Raw genomic sequence first — 25,727 nt, 5'->3', positions numbered from 1 at the left:
ATACACACCCAATTCAGCTCAAATTAGAGTTCTTTGAGACTACAAAAAAAAAACTATATTAGATACTCCTAACTCAATTCAACTCAGTCCTGTGCACCCGACATAATTGGTGCATAATTTTTATGAATTTCACTGATAATTTAATCGAGAATAATTATTAGTGGCTCAATTCAACTAAAATAAACGATAATTTTAGAAAGTCCAATTAAATATCGGGCTTCTCAAAACAAGACCCATGGGCTACAACCAATGTAGCTGGGCCCAACGCCCAACGCCCAACGCCCAACGCCCAATCCATCTCCGTCTCGCCTGTACGATCAACTGCGTCATCAAGCATCTCCTCCAAATTTCCAGCTTCCCCAAACCCCTATACTGTCTTTCTTCCTCCACAATTCTTCATAAATCTCAAACCCTAATTTCTCTCCTACAGTCATACTAAACCCCCATGAGAACCCCATTGATTATCGTTCTTTTCTCTTATTTTCCCTTTTGAAGCTGTTGCAGCTCCCAAAACCCAGTTATATTTTTGGGGGTGTATTAGGGATTGTATAGTCTCTCCCGGCAATGGCTCTCCCTCCGGTTGAGTGTATGTATGTCGTAGAAAGCAATCTTCGAGAATGGAAGTCCGGGAACTCGAGCTTTAGGGTTCCTCAACCCGTCCCCGTGCTTCGCTTCCTTTACGAGCTCTGCTGGACCATGGTTCGTACTCAAATTGATATATATTTATCAATTTCTTTGATCAGCATATGTTTTCATTTTCACGTGCCTGGTATTTTGCACATGTAGAAGTTGTGGTTTTTAGTAACTATTCACTGTTTTTAATTTTTGGGGATACTAGTGGTCCAATGATTTCATTATTGATATAAATTTGTTTATGTGGTTCTACCGGATGTAGGTACGAGGCGAATTGCCATTTCAGAAGTGTAAAGCAGCATTGGATTCAGTTGAGTTCTCGGACAAAGTGTCTGCGGAGGAGTTAGGATCAACTTTGGCTGATGTCATTACGCAATTGGCTCAAGATGTTAGTATTCAATTTTACATTACATCTTCGTTAACAGCAAGCTTCATTTTGTTTTTCTTTCCTTTTTTTTTTTTTTGGCAAACCAACTTCTTTTTATACGAATGAAAGTGTACAAAGGAGGCCACAGAAGGCCAAGACAATTGTGGGGGTTATGCCCATAAAAAGGGGAAAATATAAAGAAGCATTTTTTTTGAGTGAAATGTAAAGGATAATTACAAAAAGAATGAAATTGAGCACCCAAAAGAGATGGTTTAATCTGCATAAGATCCCAAACATTATTTTTCAAATTTATTTACCAACATAATTGTTTTCCAGTTCCTTTGTAGTGCAATACTTTGTTTAAGAAGTCGACTAGTCAAAGAACATGACCTCTCCCTTGAAGGAAGGATCGTGAATACTTACTTGCATCGTCATAAAATATGGTTAAATTTTTCTGCCCACTAGTTTGCTCCAGTTAATTGTTTGTTTTGAAGTTCTCCATCTTAAATCTATATAAGATGATAAACAATTGTGAAATTTTGGTTAGCTTGAAAATCTCTTATTTGCAAAGTTTTCTTACTACTTCATTTGAATTGTATGTTATTCATTATTCTGATGGAGATAATATATTCAAATGTGAGAATATCTATGCTTAATGATCTAAATTTACTTAACTTGCAGATCACATTAGCGGGAGAGTATCGTGCTCGTCTTTTAAAATTGGTGAGTATATAAACTATAAGAGATTATGATTATTGTCTCATGATGTAGGGTAGATTTGTTTTTTGTTTAGGATAGAAACCTAACCAAATTCATTAGAAAGCCAAATGGGATACCCCCAACATGCCGAGGGGATTACAAAATGGTCCCATTGGGCAAAAATGTGCGAAAGATGATGTAGCCTATGTAGCTTCAAGGAATAAACCTCAAAGAATCAATCTTGTGCATCTTTAATTAAAGTGATAAAATTGTTTCATACAAGCGGGGAAGACTCCTATTTATATAGTTTTAATACAAGTGGGGTAAAAAGAGAATTCACCTAGAATATTACCCAATTAACCCTTGTTCTTCGTGCATCCAAAAACTATTGTTACAAAAATTAAAGAGTGCACCAAGTAGAGGATAAAATGTCTGTAAAGTCTCTAGGTTAGAGTCCCTCCCGTGGAAGTTTCTCTATGTTTCCCATCATGCTGAAACTTCCACAATAGAGCCACCACAGCATAAAATCAAAAGATTCTTACTTCCTTCTTGAAGGAGAATACCCAGTGATGATTTGGTAGGGTATGTTGCTTTTGATTACTATTTAGTATTTAGTCACAAATCTAAGCTGTGAGAAATGTTTTAACTCTTAAAAGGCTTAAATCGGCCTCCAAGTCTTCTCTGTTGGAGAGGCGAAGTGTAAGCCTTGAGGCGGTAGGATAAAAGCTTATTCTTAACATTAAAAGATTTCTTAACCATACAAAACATTCTAAAAAATTAGTAATGACAAAGGAAAAAGTGTCCATAGTCCATCGGTCTTCATCAATATGTCTAACCTTTTTGAGTTAATAATAATTTGAAGCTCATCCCCAACATATTATAAATAAAATCTCAGGTAGTCTATGAAACTAATACAAAAGTAAGGAAAACACTATGTACTCACCATGTTGTGAACAAATAAAAATGAAAAGAAAACAAAAGTATTTTTTGGCTAATGCAGCCACCCACAAAACCTATGTTAAAATTATGACCACTTGGACTAATTTTCCTTCTCATGGTGGGTGCACTCTTCAGTTTTCTTTTTTATCTACATGGGCAGATGGCCCACCACCAAAGTAGAAGACATGCATCGTTTGTATTAAATGCATGCCAATAAATTTATTGCAATTTTCTATGTTATAAAGCCAAGGCTTACACCCTATGGCCTTAGAGGCATAGCACGAGGGTTTATACCTCTCTCAGTAGAGGTGTAAGTCTCTTTTAATTTGTTGAAGGCATAAGCCTTCAGGCACAATATTGCCGTCTCGCCCTTAAGGCTTATGCCTTTAACGCTTTTTAAAATGTTGGATGCAACACAGGAACATGTAGAATATAACAAGTGGCCATACGAGATGAGAGAAAAAATAAGGAATGAACTTATCTTTATGAAGAGTAATAGGCAGCTTATCGCTTGGTTCATAATTTGGTGGCGAAGAATCTTATGGGATAGGACGTTTGTCTGGATTTTTGTTGTCTAGGATAGTCTTGAGTAGTAGGTGGACGAGTAGGGACAAATTTTGAAGGAGATGGATTGGGAGAGGGTGGGAGACAATTGTATAAATAAAAAGCTCATCATCTTCTCCTTACCTTGTGCTCGGATGGAGTGAGAGGTTTGTCCTAAAGAAAAGTAGCATCAAAATAGGACAATAGCATATGCATCCTTTTTGAACATGAGAATAACCTAATAAAATGCACTTCAAAGATTTAGGGTCTGATTTATTAGATTAGGGCGAACTTCTTGAACAAAACAAGTACATCAAATATTCTTGACTCGATAAGAACAAAAGTTTTGTTGGAAATAGAAATGATAAGGTCAAGGGCGAACTTCTTAAACAAAACAAGTACATCAAATATTTTTGACTCGATAAGAACAAAAGTTTTGTTGGAAATAGAAATGATAAGGAATATGACCTTTAAGAATAGACGAAGGAATTTGTTGGAAATAGAAATGATAAGGAATTTGACCTTTGTGGCTTGGTGGATCGTTGTCTCTTCTAGGCTCGGGCTTGTCTCTTAATACGTTCAAAACAACTATCATTGTTATAAATCTTGACAATATGGATGTGGAATTTTATGCCATGAGGTTTGGATGCAAGGTGGAAACTTTACCGTTCACATACTTGGGTGGGTTCCCTCTCAGAGGAAGACACTGCGCCAAGGAAGCGTGGAGAATTCTTGAGGGCAAGTTTATGAAGGTGGATAAATGGAGAGGGGTCTCTCTCTCAAAAGGTGGTAGATTGACATTAGCCCAATTGATTCTCAACACTGTCCCTTATTACTTATTCTCTCTCATGCAAGCTCTAGTTTGTGTTATTAATCGTTTGGAAACAATCATTATAGACTTCGTCTGGACAGGAGGTTATTGTAATCCTACCTCACACCTTGTTAAATGGAGTTGGGCTCCTCTCCTACTATCTATGGTGGTCTTGATAATGACTCCCTTCGCCAAAAGAACACTCTCCTTATGAAATGGCTTTGGAGGTATTTTCATGAAGAGAATGCTCTGTGGAGATGCATCGTTGTTGCTATCTATGGGGTTAAGGCTCTCGACTGGTCCTCAAAGCTGCCGAAGAAGGGAAGGAAATCTAGACTTTGGGCTAATATTCTAAAGCATGAAGAACAGTTCTTTAGTTTCATGGAGTTCATTGTTGGAAATGGGAAAATGATCAGATTTTGGGAGGATAGATGGTTTGATTCTCAACCCCTTGCATTGAAGTTCCCTGATGTTTTTACTTTATCCCTTGAAATGAATGCTGCGATTGTTGATTGTTGGTGTGCATCTAGCCAATCTTGGAACTTGGGTCTCAGAAGCCGGGTGTTTGATAGAGAGTTGAGTGACATGGTGACAATTTTGGAAGTCCTAAATTTCTGAACACCCCTTGTTAGTCTTGGCCGCCTCAATTGGAAGCTAGATGGCTCAGGAAAGTTTACACCAAAGCTACCTTTTTGAATTTTACTTAAAAGAACCTCTCCTTCACTACTTCCTTTGGTGAATCTAGTGCAGAGGCTCAAATTCCCCCAAAAAGTTAAGTTCTTCCTCTTGTCCCTCACCTACAGAAGCTTAAATACTCAAGAGAAGCTTTAGAGGAAACTTAAAAATTCCTCCCTCATTGTATTTGTTGCCTTTGTTTGAAAGATGAGGAAACTCTTAATCACTAATTCCTTCATTATGAGTTTGCCAATAAAGGGTGGTCTCTTTTGTTTAGAAACTTTGGGTTGCTCTGCTGCCTTGTAACAAAGTTGATGACTGGATGCTTGATTGGCTTGATAGTTTCGCCTACGTTGGTATTGGAGATGTGTTACTCGCTTGCTCTTATGGTGCATTTGGAAAGAAAGAAATAGCTAATTTTTGAAGAGAAGTATGCTCTTTTTGATTCTTGTTAGGTGGTTGTACAACACAGCCTCTTAGTGGTGTACAAATTACACCAAATTCTTCTGTAACTATAGTCTTTCCATGATTTTTTTAACAATTGGAAACTATTATTCAATAGAGTTTTTTTTTTTTTTTTTTGGGGGGGGGGGGGGGGGGGGGGTTCCTTGACCCCTTGCCTTTAGGTTGTTCTCTTTTATTCTTTGATGAATTATAGCCGCTCGTTTCTTGTTAAAAAAAAAAGAAGAAGAAGAGAATAGACAAAGGCATGCTATTAATCAATAAACAAGAAGTGGAAATTGAATCAACACAAAAATACTTTGGAACATACATTTGAAAGGTTAATGTTGTTCTAGTTTCTAGAAAATGCCTATTTTTTGTTCCGGAACTCCAATTTGAGATGGAGTCTTGTCACAAGATTGATTGATGAATAATTTTATGCATGCATAGGTACGACCTAAATGCTTTAGAAAAGTACTCACCAACATTGTCACTTCTCAAAACTTCAAGGAAAACACCAAACTGAGTTTGAATAATCTTGTTGATGATATTTTACTTTTTGTTGCTGTTTTTCTCTTATTTATCTCTCTTGTGGAGTCTTTGAGCATTAGTCTCTTTTCATTTCATTAATGAAAATCTAGTCTCTAGTTAAAAAAGTGAGGAAGCAACTCAGAAAGAATGATTCATTTTAAAATATAATCAAGTCATATGAGAGTAATTGTCAACGAAGGTTACAAAATATTGAAATCCAACTTTGGCGCAATTGGCAAAGACCCCAAATATCTAAACGAACAAACTTGAAGGGAAAACATGCTCGTTTTCGACTCTAGGTCTTGAACTAAATTGATGAAACTTGGCAAACTATATGAGTCACAATTCAATATAGACAAATTATGAAATTAGGGACAAAGCTTTCTTAATATTGAGATAGATGAATGACCTAGATAACAGTGGAGCTAAAGGAGAAATAATCCAAAACAAACCGGAACTTGTGATACTTTTTTTTTAAACAAGAAACAACTCCTCATTGAAATAGTGGAAATGAATCTTTTGGTACTTTATGATTAGAAGTGTAAAAGTTCTTTAGATTCATGTCCTCGCCTAATAATCTTGATACCGAAACAAACAACAATTAGGATAAAATGAGATATAAAGATTAAGGTCAAAAGGGAGTTTACTAACAAAGATCAAGTTGGAAGAAAATTGAGATACATGTAGAACATATACAAAGAAAGAGATGGGGTGAGGTTTATTGTGCTAGTTCCAAAGAGAAGATAAGCTTATTAGATGGGCAAATCTGGTTGGTTGTGAACTTGTGAGGTTGGTTCCTTTCCTTTTTCCTACCTTGGCCTCTTCCTTGGAGGTAATCCAAGAGCTCTCTCTTTTTGGGATGGCCCTATGGAGAAGATAAGGAAGCGGTTAGTTTTGTGAAAGAAAAGCTTCTTCTCCAAAGCTGGGAGGTTGACACTTATCAGGTCGACGCTGAGTGGTATCCCCATTTATTACTTTTCTCTCTTTTGTGCGCCTTTCTCGATTTGCAAGAACTCGAGAACCTTATGAGAGATTTCCTCTAGGATGGGGTGGAGGAAGGGAAAAGTTTTGCAATAGTAGTTGGTTAGCTGTGAATAAGGGGGTTAGAGCTTGAAAATTTTAGGATACGCAACAAAGCTCTGTGGCTAAATGGCTTTGGGGTTTCATTTTACCCTTGAGCTTGATTCCTTGTAGCAGAGGATTATTGTGAGCAAACATGGTCCCCACCCTTTTGAGTGGGTGGCGAAAAGGGTTAAAAGACACATCAAAATTTGTTGAAAGATATTTCTTTTCAGCTACCTTCTTTTTCACATCTTGTCTTTGGTGTTGTGGGAGAAGGTAAGAAGACATATTTTTTTTGGAAGATCATTAAGTGGGTTATAGACCCCTCTCTTATGCATTTCCTAGGTTATGTCATTTGTCCTCTCTGAAAAATTGTTTTGTGTCGAAAATTTTGGTTTGGTTAGAGAATTTTGTTTCTTTCTCCTTCGGTTTCCGTTAGCCATTGTCCAATAGGGAAACGGCGGAGGTGTCCTCTTTTCTTTCCTTGATTGAGGGTTTTGACTTTAGGCTTGGGAGAAGGTATGTTCGTATTTGGAGTCCTAACCTTTTGGCAGGCTTTTCTAGTAAGTCGTTCTTTTGAATTTAATTGGATCCCTCTCCTGTTGTTGAATTGGTCTTTGATGTTTTATGGAGGATTAAGATTCCAAGGAAAGTTAAGTTCTTTTCGTGGCAAGTTTTGCTTGGTTGTGTGAATACGATGAATAGTTTTTTGAAAATATGCCTTCGTTAGTGGGACCTTTTGTTATAACATTTGTTGGAAGGCGGAGGAAAACTTGGATCACTTTCTCTGGGAATATCAGTTCGCAAGATCTGTGTGGAATGTTTTCTTGTAGGAGTTTGATTTTGTGCTTGCTCGTAAGATGGATGTGCGGTTGATGATCTGGGAGTTCCTTTTCCATCCGTCTTTCAAAGAAAAAGGTCGTTTTCTTTGGTTTGCAGGGGTGTGTGCTTGGAGGGAGAGGAACAATAGAGTGTTTTGTGGTGTGGAGGGGACCCAAGCGAGGTTTGGTCTTTGGTGAGGTTTTATGTTTCTCTTTGGGCTTCAATTTCAAAGACCTTTTGTAATTATTTTCTAGGCAATATCCTTCCTAGTTGGAAGCTCTTTCTTTTATCGGGTTTTTGTGGGCTTGATTTTTTGTATGCTCTTGTATTCTTTCATTTTTATTCAATGAAAGCAGTTGTTTCTATAAAAAAAATTGGTGAGGTATGTAGACAGTAGATGACAAAAGAGTGGAAAATGATCATCTGTCCTATGATCAATAGCAATAGCACTGGGCTATGACCCATTTGGTAGATGAGGATAAAAAGACACGATGCATATTGCTTGAACCAACAATGGTCGTGATAGCAGTAAGCGTATATGATGAAGAAGATGCATTTGATGATTTCTAGTACGGTTGAAATTTATCAAACTTGACTCCAAAATTAACAAAGGCTCCTTAGATGAATTAAGGATGAATGTAGTCTTCGATTGAACTACATAAGATATAACTGCAACATAGACATATATAGAATCCCCAAACTAAGAATAATAAAATTAAAATGATGGACAAAAGACTGATAATCTACACATATATACTATGACAACTTAAACCAAACCATTTTGTAATTATATTACTCTGCTCAACAACTATCATCAATAGCAGTTCTAATTTATAACCTTCTTTAGTAGTAGAGGCCCTTGTCCTGGGTTCTGGTTGTAATACTTTCATTTCATATAATGAAACTTTGCTGTCAATAGTTAAAAAGCAAACTTGATCTCTCTACCAATTTTTGTGATGGTATTTGATGCTTTTTCATTGCTTATCCTCTTGATGTACTACATTTGGTAAAGTGAGTTATTAGAAATGTTATTCTTTTCCCCGTTACCATATATTTTCCTTTCCATCATTACCTTTTTTTTATTTAAATAATAATAATAATTGTAACTCATAATACCAATTGCATTTTATTTTTTGTTTCTTCTAGGCTAAGTGGCTGGTTGAATCTGCATTTGTCCCATTGAGGCTTTTTCAGGAGCGATGTGAGGTGATATTGATATATAAAATTAATCTTGTTTGTATTTCATTCTCGTTTCACTGTTTCCACCCAGTCTCTTTTTATTTGTGGGCCTCAATGTTTGCTGCACTATTTGTTGTAGTAATGAAGTTCTAAACTGAATTTGCTTGGTTTTAGGAAGAATTTCTATGGGAGGCTGAAATGATAAAGATTAAGGCGCAAGAATTGAAAAATAAAGAGGTAAGTGATAGTTGTAATAAGATTCAAGCTCCGTTATAGATAATGCCACCTGGACTTGGATATTGATGTGCATTTTATTTTCCTTTACCATCTGTTTAGTTTTTGTACAAGCATTTGGTCGTTCAATTTTGAACTTGTTCACATCTTAGACTTACATAGTGTTGTTGATTTATTAAATATTTTTCCATTTATAATAATAGCAGGAGAATGGCCGATGGCGTCTTAGATTTTTTGTTGAAATGTTTTTAAAAAAAGTGACATACAGAAGCTTCTCTATGTAATTTCATTAACCTAAGTTGCTGTCCATGTTTGATAAAGCATTAAAGCATTTTAGCATAGAGGCCAAACCTTTAAAAGTGATGTATATATATGTTCGTATCGGTGATTTCAGGTCAGAGTAAATACTCGTCTTCTTTATCAGCAAACAAAGTTTAATCTTCTGCGGGAGGAAAGTGAGGGCTATGCCAAGTTGGTATGATATTAATTAAATACTTAGTGCTTTGTCCTTGTGCTTTTCTTCTTAGTTAGTTCATTGTTGCCTTGATTAATTAGAAGACTTGTTCTCTCAATGTTGAAGGTGTATGGTTATTCAATGGTTTAGTTCTCACAACATTTCTTCTAATTGAACAGCGAGAGAAATAAATTAAAAAAGGCTCAAGGAAAACTAAATAACCTAAATGGACAAAAGGGACAAAAGGGACAAAATGTTAAATGTCCCTTTTCCTAAGTTGGGGTCAAACAAAAGCTTTCCCATCTTGATTGATAAGAAAAGTAGATAGTTACGAAGCACTTGTGTTTGGTTAAGTTCTGGCGTACGAAGTTGAACCAACCAAACCCACCTCACAGTAATATATAATCATAGGGAACTTGACTTCATATAACAGGCCTTGTTAGCTAAATGGCTTCTGACATTTTTTACTATAAACTTGATACCCCAAGACACGTGGTTATTGTAAGTAGATATGGTCTGTGCTTTTATGAATGGACCTTGAATGGGGTTTGGGCATGCACATGTCTCTTTGGACAGGTATTGCAGAAGAGGCTCGTTATTTGTCTCCATTTTTCTGTTGCTTGGTTGGGGATGAGAGGGATACTTTCTTTATAGGAAGATAGGTGGTTGAGGAATAAACCCTTTTGCTTTGCTTTTCCTTGTCTTTACCACTTGTCTGCAGTGAAGAATGTTTTGGTGGCTGACGTTTTGGCTCAGCCTGCCCCCACTATGGAGTTCTGTTCTTGTAAATAGCAATATTTGAAGATTTTAAAGATATAGAAGGATTGGCTATGATTAGAGGAAGATGTGTCCTAAAAGTTTAGGAATGATCAACGTAGAAGGATTAGATTTGTTATAGAATTTCTCTCTCTATATATTTTTAATTGTTTAACTTCCTGGGATTGAGAATGGATGGATAATTTTTTTTTGCCTAGTCGTGTTTAGGCTGTGTCCAAGACTTGTTTATGTCCGAAATTAGATTTAAAACAAAGGTTTTATTATTGTCTTTTTTCTTTTGTAATATTAGACATTTCTTAGAATGTCAGATATTTCTGGTGTCTTGATGATTCCTAGCTCAATGTGTCTGTATATTCTTTCATTTTTCCTCAATGAAAGTAGTTGCTTCTATCAGAAAAATTCTCTACACGTCTCTAACACAGACGCCTCCTTAGAATATCACAAAACCTAAGCCATGAACACACCTAATATTCCACAAAATTGTCCAGAATATTCAACCATCAAATCATCTAAAGCTTGCATGCATAGAATTACCATTTCTCTCTCTCTCTCTCTCTCTTACTTTGTTCGGAATCTTTGGATTAAGCAATCGAAAACTCTATTCATAATAATTGAAATAATGCAATCATTTTTGTAAGAGAGATAAGGAGAGAGAGAGAAATGGTAATTCTTTCATTTTTATACCTTCATTCTTTTATTTTTTCTCAATGGAAGTTGTTTTCATAACATATATATATATGTATGTATGTATGTATATATAAAGAGATAAGGAGAGTTTGCAATAATACAATCATTTTTATAAGAGAGATAAGGATGATGGTGCACGAGAATCATTCCACATTGGGTCGTAATCACTAATCAGAACACCTAATCCCTGCTGCTTTTCAGGAAATTATTATGATCCACATTCACCTTGTTCAACTAAACTGATCCACTTAGGTGGAAATCTTTGTGATCCACTTTCACCTTGTGCCACATTACTGTAATCTTAGTTTGGAGGCCCTATCTTGTAGGTCGTCTCCGTTTTTTATGGTTTTTTTTGTATGCTTTCATTTTTTTCCCCTCAACAAAAGCTTGGTTATTTATTAAAGAAAAAAACTGATCCAATTATTCAATTCTTGGGCCATTGTTTTTTATGGAAAAGGAAATGAGTCTCTTTATTCATTAAGATAATGAAATGAGACAAATGCTCAATGTACAAGAGATATGATAAAAGGGAAGATTTAGGATCAGAAGATGCATCTCAACTAGGTTGACACTCCCTTAGCACCACCATCATCTCCAAGAAGAACGATAAAAATTGTGGACATAATCAATACAATACAGCCCAGATGTATATGATCAAAAAGCAATACAAATACAAGAAATTTAAGACTTAAGATAACTTTAATTCAAATAAACAGGGAATTTCAAAATAAAATACTAAAAGAAGAAGCTACTGCCATCTGAGAAAATTGCAACCAGCCCTGATTCCTAGAAACAGCCATATGAGGCAGCAACATTAGTGCTCCGGGGAGAGGAAAGCGCACCAATTCAAGCTAATATCTTGGCTGGAGTAGTCTGCAAAAGCCTTGGAGAGTGAGCTCCACATGGATGCATTCAAACAAGCTGTCTCAAATCCGGAAAACCAATGAGTTTCCTTGTCATGGAAAACTCTCTGGTTTCTTTCAAACCATAAATCTGCCAGCACTGCCTTTACTGCATTATTCCACAGGATTTTCTGGTTTTTCTTGAGTTTTGGTCCCACCAAAATATGCAAAACGTTGTCTCTGAATATTCTTCCAAAAACCTAGCTGATATTGAACAATTTGAATAGCGAATGCCAGCAATTTTGAGCATAGCAGCAGTCAAAAAGAAGGTGCTGAAGGTCTTCCCAATCTCCTTTACACAGGGCACATCTATTTGGAGATAAATAATGGGAGGGCAGCTTCTTTTGCTGGAGCAGTTGAGAGTTCCAACTCACAATTTTCTGATTTATGTGACTACTTCAATTTTTGGCATTATGGTTAGAGAGCAATAGTAGTATTTTTGATAGGGATATCCAGGAAAATGATGCATTCCCTGACCTCTTGATAGAACTCCTGGTCTATTTTAAAGCTTTATACATTTTAAGAGAATTGTATTTCCTTTAACCTCTTTGTCAGATGAAGTAGGATTCAGTATTTTTCTGTCTTCGTGATGTTTATACTTGTCTTTGATAGAACAAAGAGAGATTTAATGATGGGGCGAATGAAATCATGAGATGCATAAACTTTTGGACCTGACGTATTCATTGTACTCTTATTCTAGTAATTGAATTCAGTTTTTTCAATGTGTATTTATATTTTTGCTAATTCGTACTTGATCTACTGTGGTGCTGGACTTATTCCTAGGTAACACTTCTTTGCCGGGTCACCGACGCTTCAGATAATAGTTTTCCAGGTTCAACGATTGGTATTATAAAGGTTGGTAGTAAACTTCCATTTTGCGTGTTTTATCTTTAATTATCTCTAACATGCGCATGCACAATGATATCAAATTAGCTATTCTTCTATATAAATATATAATATATAATATATAATATATTATGTATATTATAAAACTTTTCCGATTTATTGATCGTTAAGCTTTCTGCAGTCATTGATTGGGCATTTTGATCTGGACCCAAACCGTGTTTTTGACATTGTGAGTCATTCTCTTGTTTATTTTACATAATCTTTGATTTTCGATTTTATTTTTACCTCTTCATTATTTTTTCTAAAGAAATTCTCTGCTCAATTTTCATTTTTTGATGCGTTTATATCAGGTCTTGGAGTGTTTTGAACTGCAGCCGGAAAATAGAGTTTTCGTGGAGCTAATACCAATATTTCCCAAGGTAAAAGATGCTTACAAGTCATGAAAAAGTGACTTCGTTAATCCTGCTAATACTTGATATAAGCGAACTCTTAAAGTTTCTCATGATGTTGTATTTGTTGGGCAGTCTCATGCTTCACAAATCCTTGGGTTCAAATTTCAGTATTATCAGCGTATTGAAGTAAATTCACCAGTTCCATTTGGACTTTATAAGCTTACAGCGTTACTAGTGAAGGAAAAGTTTATTGATCTTGATAGCATGTAAGTACAGATACATATATGTATATACGTTTAAATGTTAGTTTCAATTTAATACAAGCCATTTTCTCAAGGAATTAAACCCCATTTTTGTTAAATTGTATAATCATTATTTTCCAATATCTTATACTTTATTGACTGTTTTAGAACTTCAAATTCAAAATCTGGATACGATGAAAACATAAAAATGTTGTTTCCAAAAGTCTTACTATTTGGATCATAGGATCTAAAAAAAAGTTTATTCTAAGTAGATATTCAGTAAATCCATTTGATCCAATGAATCTCTTTCTAAAAAAATTCAATGGGTCTGTAAACATAAAATAGAATCAAGATTGGAATTGCATACCCAGCCGTCTTTACCTTCCTTTTTACTAGTTTGGAAATTGATCCAGGCAATATTTTACAAGTAACATTTCATCCAATGTCTCTTTTATTATCTGTATCTGATTTTCTCTCCCTTGTGCATTATCTGGTGTTTTAGTTTTGAAGTTGTATTTTGAAAAGTCTACCTGTCATTTTTTTCATATGGATTTTTATTTACTGTAGATATGCGCACCTACTTCCCAAGGAGGATGAGGCATTTGAGCATTATGGTTCCTTTTCATCCAAACGACTAGATGAGGTACTGCTATTGAGTAAATATTAATTAGCATTATTTTCCATAGTCACCTTGTTCTTTCACTTTTATTAGGACACCACGAGCTAGCTAGTTTTTCTTGCATCTTGACGGGCTACTTTGTGTATTGAGTATGTAATTTTTCTCTTTTTATTTGAATCATATAGTTAATTATTTTTGCCAACTCTTTTGGTACAAATCCTAAATGTTGTTTTTGATGACGAGATGATGGATAGTGGAGGAAGTAAAAGTGAGTCCTTATTTCCAAGTTAGAAATTGGGAAGGCTCACTGTAAAGTTGAATGAAACTTTGTAAATAGGGGAAAATAGATAAAGTTGACTGGAGCTTCTTGGATGGGATTTTATCCAACATCTATTTTGGGAGTGTTCTTGCTTTCTATTTCCTTCCGGGATTTGGGTGGTGGCTCCTCATAGGGTGACTGGAGTTTACAGTCCTCCTAAGACCAAATCTAGAAGTAATTTCTTGAACAAGTTGGGAGACCTTTTTGGGCTATGTGGGTTGAAGTGGTGTGTGTCCGATGACTTTAACATCACCTGTTTCCAAGGTGAGAAGTTTCCCTAGGGGCGGGTTACTAGTTTGGTTGAAAGTTTTAATAATTTTATCAAGGGTAGTATTTGGTTGGGCCCCTCTGTTGAATCGTATGTCTATTTGGTCTAATAGTTGAGTGAGAAGTAGGATTGATAGGTTTTTTTATTTTATCCTCAGGTTCCTAGAAGTGGGGGCCTGTTGCCTTTTGCTTTTAGAATATGTGGCTTAAGCATCCTTCTTTTAAAGCTCAGTTACCTTTGTGGTGGAACTCGACCATTGAGGGGAGATGGAAGGGTTATTGCTTTATGAGAAAATTGAGATCTTTGAAAGGGGTGCTTAAGATCTGGAACAGAGACGTCTTTGGGGACATTAGAATTAAGGAACGTGAGATCTTGGCCAAGATTAATGAGATCAATGAGATGGAAGTTCAAGGTCTTCTAAATGCCTCTTTGAAAGAAGAGAGAGATTTTCTCAAGTTTGATTTTGCTGAGGTCATAAGGAAGGAAAATTTTAATGGGCATAAAAAAACAATGAAGCAATCGAGGATTACGAAGTTCAAGGTGAAGATGAAGTGAAATTTAAGATTGATTTTGAGAGAGCTTACGGTTTTGTGGATTGGAATTTTCTGCACAAGGCGTTAGAAAAGGGGTTGGGATATATGTGGAGGATGTGGATGTGGGAATGTTTGAGGAATGTGAGTTTTCCCTTCCTTATTAATGGAATATCGTGGGTCAATCACAACCATCCAATCTCCTTCCTTATTGATGGAATCCCTAGGGGTCGGGTGGTGGCCACGAGAGGTCTTAGATGGGGAGATCCTCAATCCCCCATTTTCCTTCGGTGGTGGACGTCCTTAGTAGAATCATTTTAAAATGTGTTGATGGTAATATTCTCGAGTCCTTTAGGGTGGGAAATAATGAGGTGGCTCTTGTCCAACTTCAATTTGCTGATGATACGATGTTTTTCTGCTCGGTAAAGAGGATTCTTTCTTAATCTTAAATCATATCTTAGGCTTCTTTGAAGATATGTTTGGGCTGAGAATCAATAGGAGCAAGTGTTGTGTTATAGGTCTCGACTATGAGGACGAGAAGCTTCGGAGGTGGATGGAGATGGTAGGTTGTGGTATTGGTTGCCAGCCTTTTTCTTACCTTGGTCTTTCTCTCGGTAGTAATTTAAATCCTAAGCTTTTTGGTATTCAATTGACTCGCTACCTCATAGAAAGGTTTATTTCTAAACTTGTTAGACTTGCCTTATTCAGGAATGTGTTGAAGTGGTATTCAGAGCCTCGAGTGAGGTTTGCAAGCTTCTGGAGAAGATGATGCATAATTTCCTTTGGGAAGGGAAAGGAGGAAGGAAAAGGTAAGGGATCTCATTTGGTTAGGTGGGAGATCATTGAGAAGCTGATTGAGTTTTTTTTGGGGGGAGGGGGGGTGGTGGGGTTAGAGATCGTGAATTTAAGGCTTTGTAACAAAGATTTGTTAGCCAAGTGGTTGTGGTGGTTCCACCATGAGCCCAATTTTCTTTGGCATAAGATTATTGATAGTAAACATGGTCCCCATTCTTTTGAGTGTTGATGAAAGTGGTTAAAGGCACCTACCAAAAACTTGTGGAAGGATATTTCAAAGGAGATCCTTTCTTTTGTTCATCTTGTTCATTGTGTGGTGGGTCATGGCATTAAGTTTTTGTCAACATCACAATATTGTCATTGGTATTTCCACATTTCTATGGGTTCAACATCGACAAGAGGAGTGAATCGTCATTTCCATTATATCGTAAAAAAATCCATGAAACATAAAAATAAACAATAAAATGTCACCAATGTAAATATAATAATAAATAATAAACATGTTAACTTGTTTAAAAATCATAAAATGTTTATTTACTAATTTAAAAATATATTTTTACATTTTTTTGGTTTTATAAGGGCACATTTGGTAGAGAATCCAAATTCTATTTTATGTTTTTAGATTCATCGAGTTTAGAAAATATGTGTTTGGTAGACAACCTTGATTTTTTTTTTTGAAAATTGTTTTTGGATTTTGTGATCTAAATAATGCAAATTCTGAAAACAACATTTTTATATTTTCATTGTATCCAGATTTTGAATTTTAAATTTTAAAATGTAGAACTCTATTAAATAAAGATAAAAACATTTAGAAATACAATATATCATGTTATAAACTCAATTCATTTTTTTTTAAAAAATATAATATGTAATATGTAATATGTAATGTATTATAAATTATATAATATTATAAAATAATTATTATATAATCTTTTTTAAGATAAATCATATTCATAAATAAGTTAATAATAATTTATTGTCAACTAAATATTAGTGGGTAACTACAACTAGTTTTATGATTTATAAATATATAGTATCAAACACATTTTAAACCATTGTTTAAATTAGAATCTAATTTCTGAATCTGCTACCAAACACATATATGAAAACATAAAATACAACTCTGTTTTCATTGAATCCCTTATTTTCAAATTCTCTACCTAACAGCCTTAATTTTTTTTTTTCAGAAATATCCATTGACATCAAAATTCTATTGATATTTCCTCGAAATTTTTGTAAAATTAAGATCTCAATATTTTTGTCCACTTTGATATTTTAAACCATGGTTAGGAGAAGGGAATGACAAGTACTTTTGGGAAGCTAAATGGGTGGGGGATAAACCCTTTCGTTCTTTATTTCTCATCTTTACCACTTGTTGTCTCTTAAAATCTTCGTGTCTAATTTTTTGGTTTGGAATGAGAGCTCGTGTTCATTCTCTTTTGAGCTTAGTCGTTTTCTCTCCAATAAGGAGCAATCGATGTGGCCTTTCTTTTGTCTTTACTCGAAGGTTTACTCTTTTAGGCATTGGAGAAGGGATTTGAGGGTCTGGAGTTCCAATCTTTTGGAGGGATTCTTGTGCAAATTCTTTTTTCGTATTTTTTTTACCCTTCTCTCCTAGAATCTAGGGTCTAGAAGGGTCGATCTTCTCGGTGTTGTGGACGATTAGATCTCGAGGAAAGTAAAGTTTTTACTGGACAAATTTTACACGGCCGTGCTAACACACGATGGATCGGCTTGCAAGGGAGCTTCCCTCGGTTTTTGGTTCGTTTTGCTATATTCTTTGCTAGAAAGTGAAGGAAGACTTGGATCACATTCTCTGGTATTGTGATTTCGCGAGCTATGTGAGATTTTTTTTCTTTCAGATGTGTAGGTTCTCGCCTGCTTGACATAGAGATTCTAGTTATATGATTAGAAGTTCCTCCTCCATGGTGCATTTTATGGATGGCCGTGGTGTGTGCTATTCTTTGGGTTCTGTGCGGGTGGGGGGGAGCGGAATAACGAGTTGTTTAGGGGGTCTGAGAGTGGATCTATTGAGGTTTGATCTCTTGTTAGTGGGTGGAGGTAGATCATTTTACCCCTATTTGGAATCACTTTGTGGCTGATGTCTTTGTCATTTTTGGGAGCTTTCCTGCTTATCACTTGGTTTTCTCATCCGTTGTCGATGGGGACACGATGGATGCCGTCATGGCTCTCTTATCAATGGTTTTTTTATTTGATCAAGAAAGTTTGTAGAAACTAGAAAGTAAGAGGCGGCCTTCTTTCTTTGTTCGAAATGTTATTTCTTCAAGAACCAAAATTTTCAGGAAACTCAACTATTAACACTCTTCACAAAGGACATAAAATTGTGGTCCACAGTTTTTGGGTATTGTTCACAGCAAATTCAATGCCCGATCTGATTGGTTACCCAAAAATATCTTTACAATTGAATCTGAGTAGGTTGGATTCCTTTGTTATGGCTTCATTTGCGATAAGTGCCCATAGGGATATCATAATCATGAAAGGTGTACAATGAGTCTTATCATGTATTATACATTTTATGTTTATGAGGGATTATCTTTCATCAATGCATCCATTGTTTCCAAAAGGAAAAAATGTTCTGTATTTTGTTGGCTTGAAATTTATGGAAATCAGGTTCAGAATTATAAACTCCAGGTTTTAGAATCAATACATTGATTATGTAATGATTCGAAGAATCTTAATGTTATGTTTTTTTTATGAGATGGAATGTATTTCAGTTGATTCTTGTTTGGAAGGGTTAATTTCTTGGCAGTTTTAGAGGTCCTCTGGTGCATTTTAAACTCAGAAATGTGTTCTTTTTTAGAGCAAGATAACTTACCTGCAAATAGCTCGCTGTCACCTTGCTGGGTTGGTTATTTTCAATTAGTTAATTAATTTTTAATTTTTTTGGGATAATATCAGAAAGATTTCATTCCTCAAAAAAAAAAAAAAACAGAGAACAATCTAGAAGGCCAGGGAACAAGGAGCCCCCTCCAGAAAAGGGAGATTACAAGAAGACCTTCCAAATGCCAGTCTAGGTTGATAGAGCGAATGGTGCAATTACAAAAGATTTTGTGTTGGCTATTCCAATTAGAAGCCATAAACTGTACAAGCTCACAAAAATACTTAAAAGAATTATACTTATTCGAAAATATTCTTTAATTTCTCTCCTTCCATAGTTTCATACCAACCACGAAATAGCATTTGACACATTGCTTAATAGCACGCTGACTTTGTCTTTCAAACCTCTTCCACCAAGGGATTCGACCATCCAAACCTTAACAGAACAAGGGATGCACCAACTCAAATTAAACAAGCTGCCAACATGCTCCCAAGCCCTTCTACTGAACTTCAAAGTTTTTTCATTTTTCTTGGACAAGATTAACTGAACTTCCTGTGCACATGTTTGGAGAGAGACCAAAGTTAGGATATCTTCTATGAACTTTGTCATTAGTATGAATGCTCTCAAGCACGGTGGTGCACAGGAAAAGCTACTTTTTTTGGGGTGGCTCCTTTCCATATAGAATTGCAAGTAAGATCGTCAAGAATCTTTCTTTTCTTATGCAATTTCGAAGAAGCTGATTAAGCAGAGTACTTACCAGTTACCTCCGACTCTAATCTCCACACCATCCTCAGCAGTAGACGAAATTCAATTTACTTGTTAATTACTCTATTAGGGTAGCCTGTTGGCTACGTGGCAGTTTCTACACATAGATTGTGGGCCTTTGTGAATGAAATTATAATTCCAGTATTTATGGTGAGTTTAAGTTAGAAGTTTTAGAAGGGCTAACCTTTTTTTAATTTTTATTTTTTTTAAAATTTCGATGTATATATTATCACGAATGTGAATTAATTTCTACAGGCTACCAGAATAGGTAAAATAAATCTTGCGGCAACTGGAAAGGATCTAATGGATGACGAAAAGCAAGGAGATGTAAGCATTGATCTTTTTGCTGCTCTTGACATGGAAAGTGAGGCAGTCAATGAAAGGTCTCCAGAGCTGGAAAATAATCAAACATTGGGCTTGCTTACTGGATTTCTTTCTGTGGGTGACTGGTACGTAAAATTGAATTTCCTTAACATTGTATATGATGGTGATGTAACTTTTTGTGCCTTCCTTCTGTCTGTGTAATTGATAGTAACATTGAAGGTCCAACTTTGATGTTCAAATCCACTTCTCTGAGTCAACGTCTGTGCATGAGTAATTGTAAAAGAACATCCGTGTGCATGAGATGATTGGGTCGTTCTTTATTTCCATCTTTCTGTTACAACATGTATTTGATTACATGTTAATATAGCATATCAACTATTTCCTGATTGTATGTGTGAGAAATAAAATGGAGTCCTTTTAACATTATGCCAAATTCCATGCCTTCAAGAGTTGGGTGGTTGAGGATTTCATGCCATTTGGGAATTCTTTTTGTGATCTCTTTGGCTCTTTGAGATGGCTCATCATCATTTTGTATGCCTTTAGTCTATAATACAAGTTTCCTATCCTGTGAAAGAAAAGTTGAAGCTCTCGCCTCTTAACCAAGCAGAATGTAGACTTTATTAGCTTTATTCTTTTTTCCTGGCAGGTGTCATGCACATGTACTGTTTGATCGGCTTTCACCTCTCAATCCAGTGGAACATCTTCCAATTTGTAACAGCTTGTTTAGGTAATTCTGATTTGATGCTGAAGTATATCTATATAAACATGCATATGAGCCTGGATTCCAGTATCAGTTTTTTTTTTGGTGTCTTCTTAGGCTCATTGAAGAATCAATCTCTTCTGCATACTCTATTGTTCGTCAGAATCCTTATCAGAGCTTGGGGGCTTCTTCGGGAACTAGCATTGATACTTTTGATACCACAAATTTGCCAGTTGGTGGTTCTTTTATAGATCTTCCGAGAGAACTTTTCCAGATGCTCACCGCTGCTGGACCTTATCTCTATCGTGATACTATTCTGCTCCAGAAGGTAATGCGTTCGCCAATCACTACCCTTTAATTTTCCAACCTTATTTTTTTTTAAAATTATTATTTTTACATTTTTAATTTTTTGCAGGTTTGTAGGGTGCTGAGAGGTTATTATGCATCAGCAATTGAATTTGTCAACAGTGTGGAAAGTGGTCCAAATCTTGAACTTGTTATGCCAGCTGGAAATCGGGTTCCTCATCTTCACTTAAAGGAAGCTAGGTTGAGGATTGAGGAAGCCTTAGGAACATGCCTACTTCCTTCTTTACAGTTGATACCTGCCAATCCAGCTGTTGGTCAAGGAATATGGGAAGTAATGAATCTTCTTCCTTATGAGGTAAATCATTGTGTTAGTACCATTTGCTTCTATCAAAGAATTTGATTATTAGTAATTGAAAACCTTGAAACTTGAAAGGGACTCCAACAAATAAAATGAGATGGAACAAATAATTATTACAGAAAGATTTCGTCAGCAACGTCCAAAGAGAAATATAAAACCTAGCGAGCGACCATACATCGCAATAGTCCCTCTCCACTCTCCTAAAGGTTCTACTGTTCATTTTCTCCCACAAACCTGAACATTGTACAAAACCTCGGCTTGCCAGAAAACCTCCACTTCTCTTCAAACTTGAACTTTCTATGAGATTGATGTTATTTTGTTTTTATCCTATGTGCTTGATTCTGTAGCCTAAGAATTTAACTGTTCCTTTCTTTCGTATTATAGTCCAAATCTGTATCAGTGCTTTTGATATAAAATCTCGTGCATTCCTAGGTGCGATATCGTTTATATGGTGAATGGGAGAGAGATGATGAGAAGATTCCAATGGTTTTGGCTGCAAGGCAAACTGCAAAGGTACTGTTTAATTGATATATTTCTTCTTGGCCTCTCCTCTATAATAGTTCAGAATCATATAAACCACGACCAACTACTTCTCAGTTGGATACCCGGAGGATTTTGAAGCGGTTGGCTAAGGAGAACTTGAAGCAATTGGGTAGGATGGTTGCAAAACTTGCTCATGCTAATCCAATGACTGTCCTTCGGACAATAGTACACCAGGTGTTGTTTGATTTATCTATATTCAATTAGATATATCTTGCCTTCCAATTTCTTAGAGTAGAGGTCATGCTTGAAATGACATTCTGTGCAGATTGAGGCATATAGGGATATGATTACTCCGGTAGTAGATGCATTCAAATATTTGACTCAGGTATAAACTATTCTGTATTTTCATGGATACATTATGTAAATTGTGAACTATTAATTTTCAAGATGTTTTAATAATTATTTCCCCCATTTTTTTTGCAGCTTGAGTATGACATATTGGAATATGTTGTAATTGAACGTTTGGCACAAGGAGGGCGTGATAAGTTGAAGGATGATGGCCTTAATCTCTCAGATTGGCTCCAGTCATTAGCCTCATTTTGGGGTCATCTGTACGTCTCTCTTTTCTTTCCCATATAAAGCATTTGATTTTTCTTTATGCTGATTTCTGCTGTTGAGGATGTGCTTTTACGTTTTAGGACACTTGCTATAAATTTTGTAAGAGATGAACTTCAAGTAGATGTGTCTATCTGGCTTCGGTCTAGGGGAACTTCCACAATAATTAGCTGAATGCTGGTTAAAATGTTTGGGTTGTTCCTGGTATATTTGAGTTTCGATGTTTTAATTCTTTTTCTGCTTTAGGCAATTGCTAATCGGTTATCATTTTCTATTGTTGGTTTTGCATGCATCACTGTCTGAGTTTTTCATAATATCTGTCCTTGGTTATACCTGGAATGCCACACTTTAATATCCAGGTTGCTGCACCCAGCAAAGGTTGATTAGTTGAACTGAGGGCGTTATGGACAACTCAACTTTTGAACCTTGATTAGCTATTTCAGATCTATTCAACTACCTAATCTTGCTTCCTGGATATTCTCTGTGAACGACATACATGGCTTTTGGGGGCCGCAGTTATATGATGAAATATTTCAATTGGGTTATGACAGTCACTTGACCATCGAGATTGAAGTTGGGTTTCAATTTCCTTCTCAAGTTCATGATAATATAATCGATTGGGAGGTGAAAGACCCCAGTTGTTGCTTCATTGACAAGACACAGGGTGCGATAGGACGAAGTTGATATTTTGGCTCTCTTATGCTGCCTTTGTTCAAGATCTGCTAAGATGTTAAATATCAAGATATTGGTAAAAACTTTATAGAGAAACAAAGTAAACAGTTTGATGGTTGCAAGATCCAGTAATGTGGAAGGGAGTAATTTATATGACCTTACATGTAAATGGGGCTAAGGTTGTAACTAGCTCAGTGAAAATGGGAGGTGAATTGTTATTTTGTCGGGTGCATTGGCTTCTGAGTGGTTGAACCTTGAAAGAGAAGTGCTATTAACTGCTCTAGTGAAGACAAGTTTCCTGACGTACAGAAATTGATTAGGATATGGAGTTCCTTAATTATAATGAATCACATGAAGATTTTAGTTTCAACTTATAGTTGAAAAAGCACAAATGGGTTTGTCACTTTGAAGATTTTTATCAGTTTTGATTGCTTCAATTTTCCATGCTGTCAATTTCTTTGAGGATCTTGAAATTTTGTACTGGCTATGCCTATAGAAAATTCCACATTCCAGCTAGGCACAGACTTGGTCGAAGCATGAAATTCTTGTACAAAAGGGTCGTTCATCAAGGAAATTCTAGTTTCTTTGCCTACTTTCATTGCAGCTCTATGGAAAGTCGGGTTCTTTCATGGTCCTACATTCAATGTATGCTATGATTTCTGATAAATAGCATATTGTACATTTAAAAAGGGATTGGAGGAGCAAACTGAAGTAAAACAGAAACTGAGTAGGATCAGTCAGAAGTTCTGTGCTGCTATTTTTTACTCGAGCTTCTTATTGGAATCCTTTTGAGGGTTTTGAGGCGAGTCAGAGGTCCAAGGAGTGGGAATGGTTTAATTGGGACGTGAACTTTGCTTTCTTTTTCTTTTATTGAATAGGTAATCATGATATGTACATACTTGATATTAACCAAAGCAGAGACGTACGTTTGCACTATGTCAAAGTAATCATGAACCATGTTATATACATCCTCAATATTAAAAACAAAAAAAAAAATGATTGCACTATTTACATGTAATCTTGAATTGCAACCAATCCCATAGAGTTCTTCTTAACGTGTCAAATTCTTACATTTGTCATATTGTTTTAAATTCTCCTATTCGAAAAGAAGAACTAATCAAGTCGGCTATTTTCCACATTCTTGTTCTCGACTTTCTCCTTTTATTGCTCTTTAGAAAAACTTTAACATTTATACTAAAAAATATTCATTGAAGGAAGCTGTCCATGTGACTCTATGTAAATCGTTATGCATGTCTCCTTCCTTAAAAGTTTAAATACAAGCTGCCCGTGTATTCTTTCATTTTTATCTCAATTGCTTTTAGAAAAAAATGGAAAATAGATCATGTCAGATTGGTTACTAAAATTTCAAACATATTTTGGTTGTATGTTAATAATTTCAAGGTGATCTTGTCCTTCCCACATTATGTATGGTACTGTGGAGGTTGGAAAATCCCTAAAAAAGATCAGTTATTTGTTCTCTCATCCCGTAGGTGGCATAGATAATGATTAAGCCGAAAAACATGGAGGAACCGCAGGACATTCCTTTACCCAATTTGGTACTGTGTTTGCAACAGAAAAAGAAAGAACAGAAGAACTTGGATATTTGGATTATTTGTTTCTTCATTTCCAGTGGTGCTTACACAATGGAGTAGCTTTTTTCATATCTTAGTATTTGATTTTCCTTTTCTTCTACCTCTGAATACTTTCTAATTTTTGGATCTTTTACTTTACATTTTTGGTTTGCTTGTTCCTTTCTCTCCCTTCAGAAGTTGGTATTGTTGAACTTTTTTTCTATCTTTTCATCTTTCGTTGAAAATTTTGTTTCTCCTTAAAAGAAAAAAGAAGAGTTGTGAGGCCCCAGATTGAAAGATAGGGTTGAGCATTTGATTGAATTGTTTTTCTACTGTCTTGAGAAATTTAGCTTGAATGTATAAGAATCATGTTTAATGATGTGGATACAGTTAATCAAGTTCAGAATATGATATTTTTGTCTATTAGATGAAATCCAATGTTGCAATTACTCAATGGGTCAATGTGGAGCAATTGGTGATTTCTGTAGCCTTTCATTCTCTACCTCTTTTTGAAAATTTCATATGTATCACCAAGGAGCTTTTGTTTTGTGATCTTTCTCTGCTATGCTTATTCCAGAACATCTTCGTGCATTTTCATGTTGTCAAATTTTTCTTTGGCTTTAAACTTGCATACTTGTATATGTATTCAGTGCAGCATTATTTATTGAGATGCTCAGTGCCATAGTGAAACTGGGTTATTATCATTATTTATTTGATTTATTTTTGTTTGTTTGTAAAATTTGATGGTAAAACTGGATTTAAGATGTGCTGTACTGTTGTATAACCCGTGTCATTTTTTTAACAGTTTTTAAAGGAACATTAGTTTTCTATATAGTTTTACTTGTTTTATCATCAGAATGTAGATCAAAAACTTTTTGCGTATGCAGATATTTGGCACATTTGTCTCCCACAGATACCATAAATTTATTGATGACTTTCTTGGGCTTTTTCTGGTGGTAGGTGTAAGAAGTACCCATCTATGGAATTAAGGGGTTTGTTTCAGTATCTCGTTAATCAGTTGAAAAAAGGCCAAGGAATTGAGCTAGTTCTCCTGCAGGTACAGATCTACAAGGGGTGCTTTGTGCTAGCCACATGGCACGATATTTAGATATTTTATCACCATTCTTTGTTACTTTACTACGTTCTGAGATATGTTTTTGTAATGTAATCAGGAACTTGTCCAACAAATGGCTAATGTCCAATACACAGAAAACCTAACAGAGGAGCAGTTGGATGCTATGGCAGGAAGTGAGACACTTCGTTTTCAAGCAACTTCTTTTGGAGTTACTCGAAATAACAAGGTATTCGACTGGTTGGCAATATAATT

The 25,727-nt window shown here is 35.7% G+C and overlaps 1 protein-coding gene across 1 annotated transcript in view; it reads left to right on the top strand.

The window, feature by feature from the left end:
* Positions 1 to 313: 313 nt before the first annotated feature.
* Positions 314 to 25,727, top strand: part of THO2 — a 33,171-nt gene continuing 7,757 nt past the window's right edge. The window contains exons 1-21 of the mRNA XM_039051311.2: positions 314 to 699; positions 896 to 1,021; positions 1,682 to 1,723; positions 8,670 to 8,729; positions 8,877 to 8,939; positions 9,331 to 9,411; positions 12,540 to 12,611; positions 12,784 to 12,831; positions 12,953 to 13,021; positions 13,127 to 13,260; positions 13,804 to 13,879; positions 19,627 to 19,820; positions 20,342 to 20,422; positions 20,513 to 20,723; positions 20,811 to 21,056; positions 21,492 to 21,572; positions 21,657 to 21,776; positions 21,868 to 21,927; positions 22,026 to 22,153; positions 25,361 to 25,457; positions 25,573 to 25,701. Coding sequence (XP_038907239.1) covers positions 565 to 699; positions 896 to 1,021; positions 1,682 to 1,723; positions 8,670 to 8,729; positions 8,877 to 8,939; positions 9,331 to 9,411; positions 12,540 to 12,611; positions 12,784 to 12,831; positions 12,953 to 13,021; positions 13,127 to 13,260; positions 13,804 to 13,879; positions 19,627 to 19,820; positions 20,342 to 20,422; positions 20,513 to 20,723; positions 20,811 to 21,056; positions 21,492 to 21,572; positions 21,657 to 21,776; positions 21,868 to 21,927; positions 22,026 to 22,153; positions 25,361 to 25,457; positions 25,573 to 25,701 — 2,253 coding nt within the window. The 5' untranslated portion in view covers positions 314 to 564. The remainder of the gene's footprint in view (positions 700 to 895; positions 1,022 to 1,681; positions 1,724 to 8,669; positions 8,730 to 8,876; positions 8,940 to 9,330; positions 9,412 to 12,539; positions 12,612 to 12,783; positions 12,832 to 12,952; positions 13,022 to 13,126; positions 13,261 to 13,803; positions 13,880 to 19,626; positions 19,821 to 20,341; positions 20,423 to 20,512; positions 20,724 to 20,810; positions 21,057 to 21,491; positions 21,573 to 21,656; positions 21,777 to 21,867; positions 21,928 to 22,025; positions 22,154 to 25,360; positions 25,458 to 25,572; positions 25,702 to 25,727) is intronic.

Source organism: Benincasa hispida, chromosome 12, assembly GCF_027475165.1.
Source record: "Benincasa hispida cultivar pf3 chromosome 12, pf3_genome.v1.1, whole genome shotgun sequence".
In the NCBI taxonomy this organism is placed as follows: Eukaryota; Viridiplantae; Streptophyta; class Magnoliopsida; order Cucurbitales; family Cucurbitaceae; genus Benincasa; species Benincasa hispida.
The sequence above is the reverse complement of the archived record's forward strand: the minus strand, read 5'-3'. Positions and strand labels throughout refer to the sequence as shown.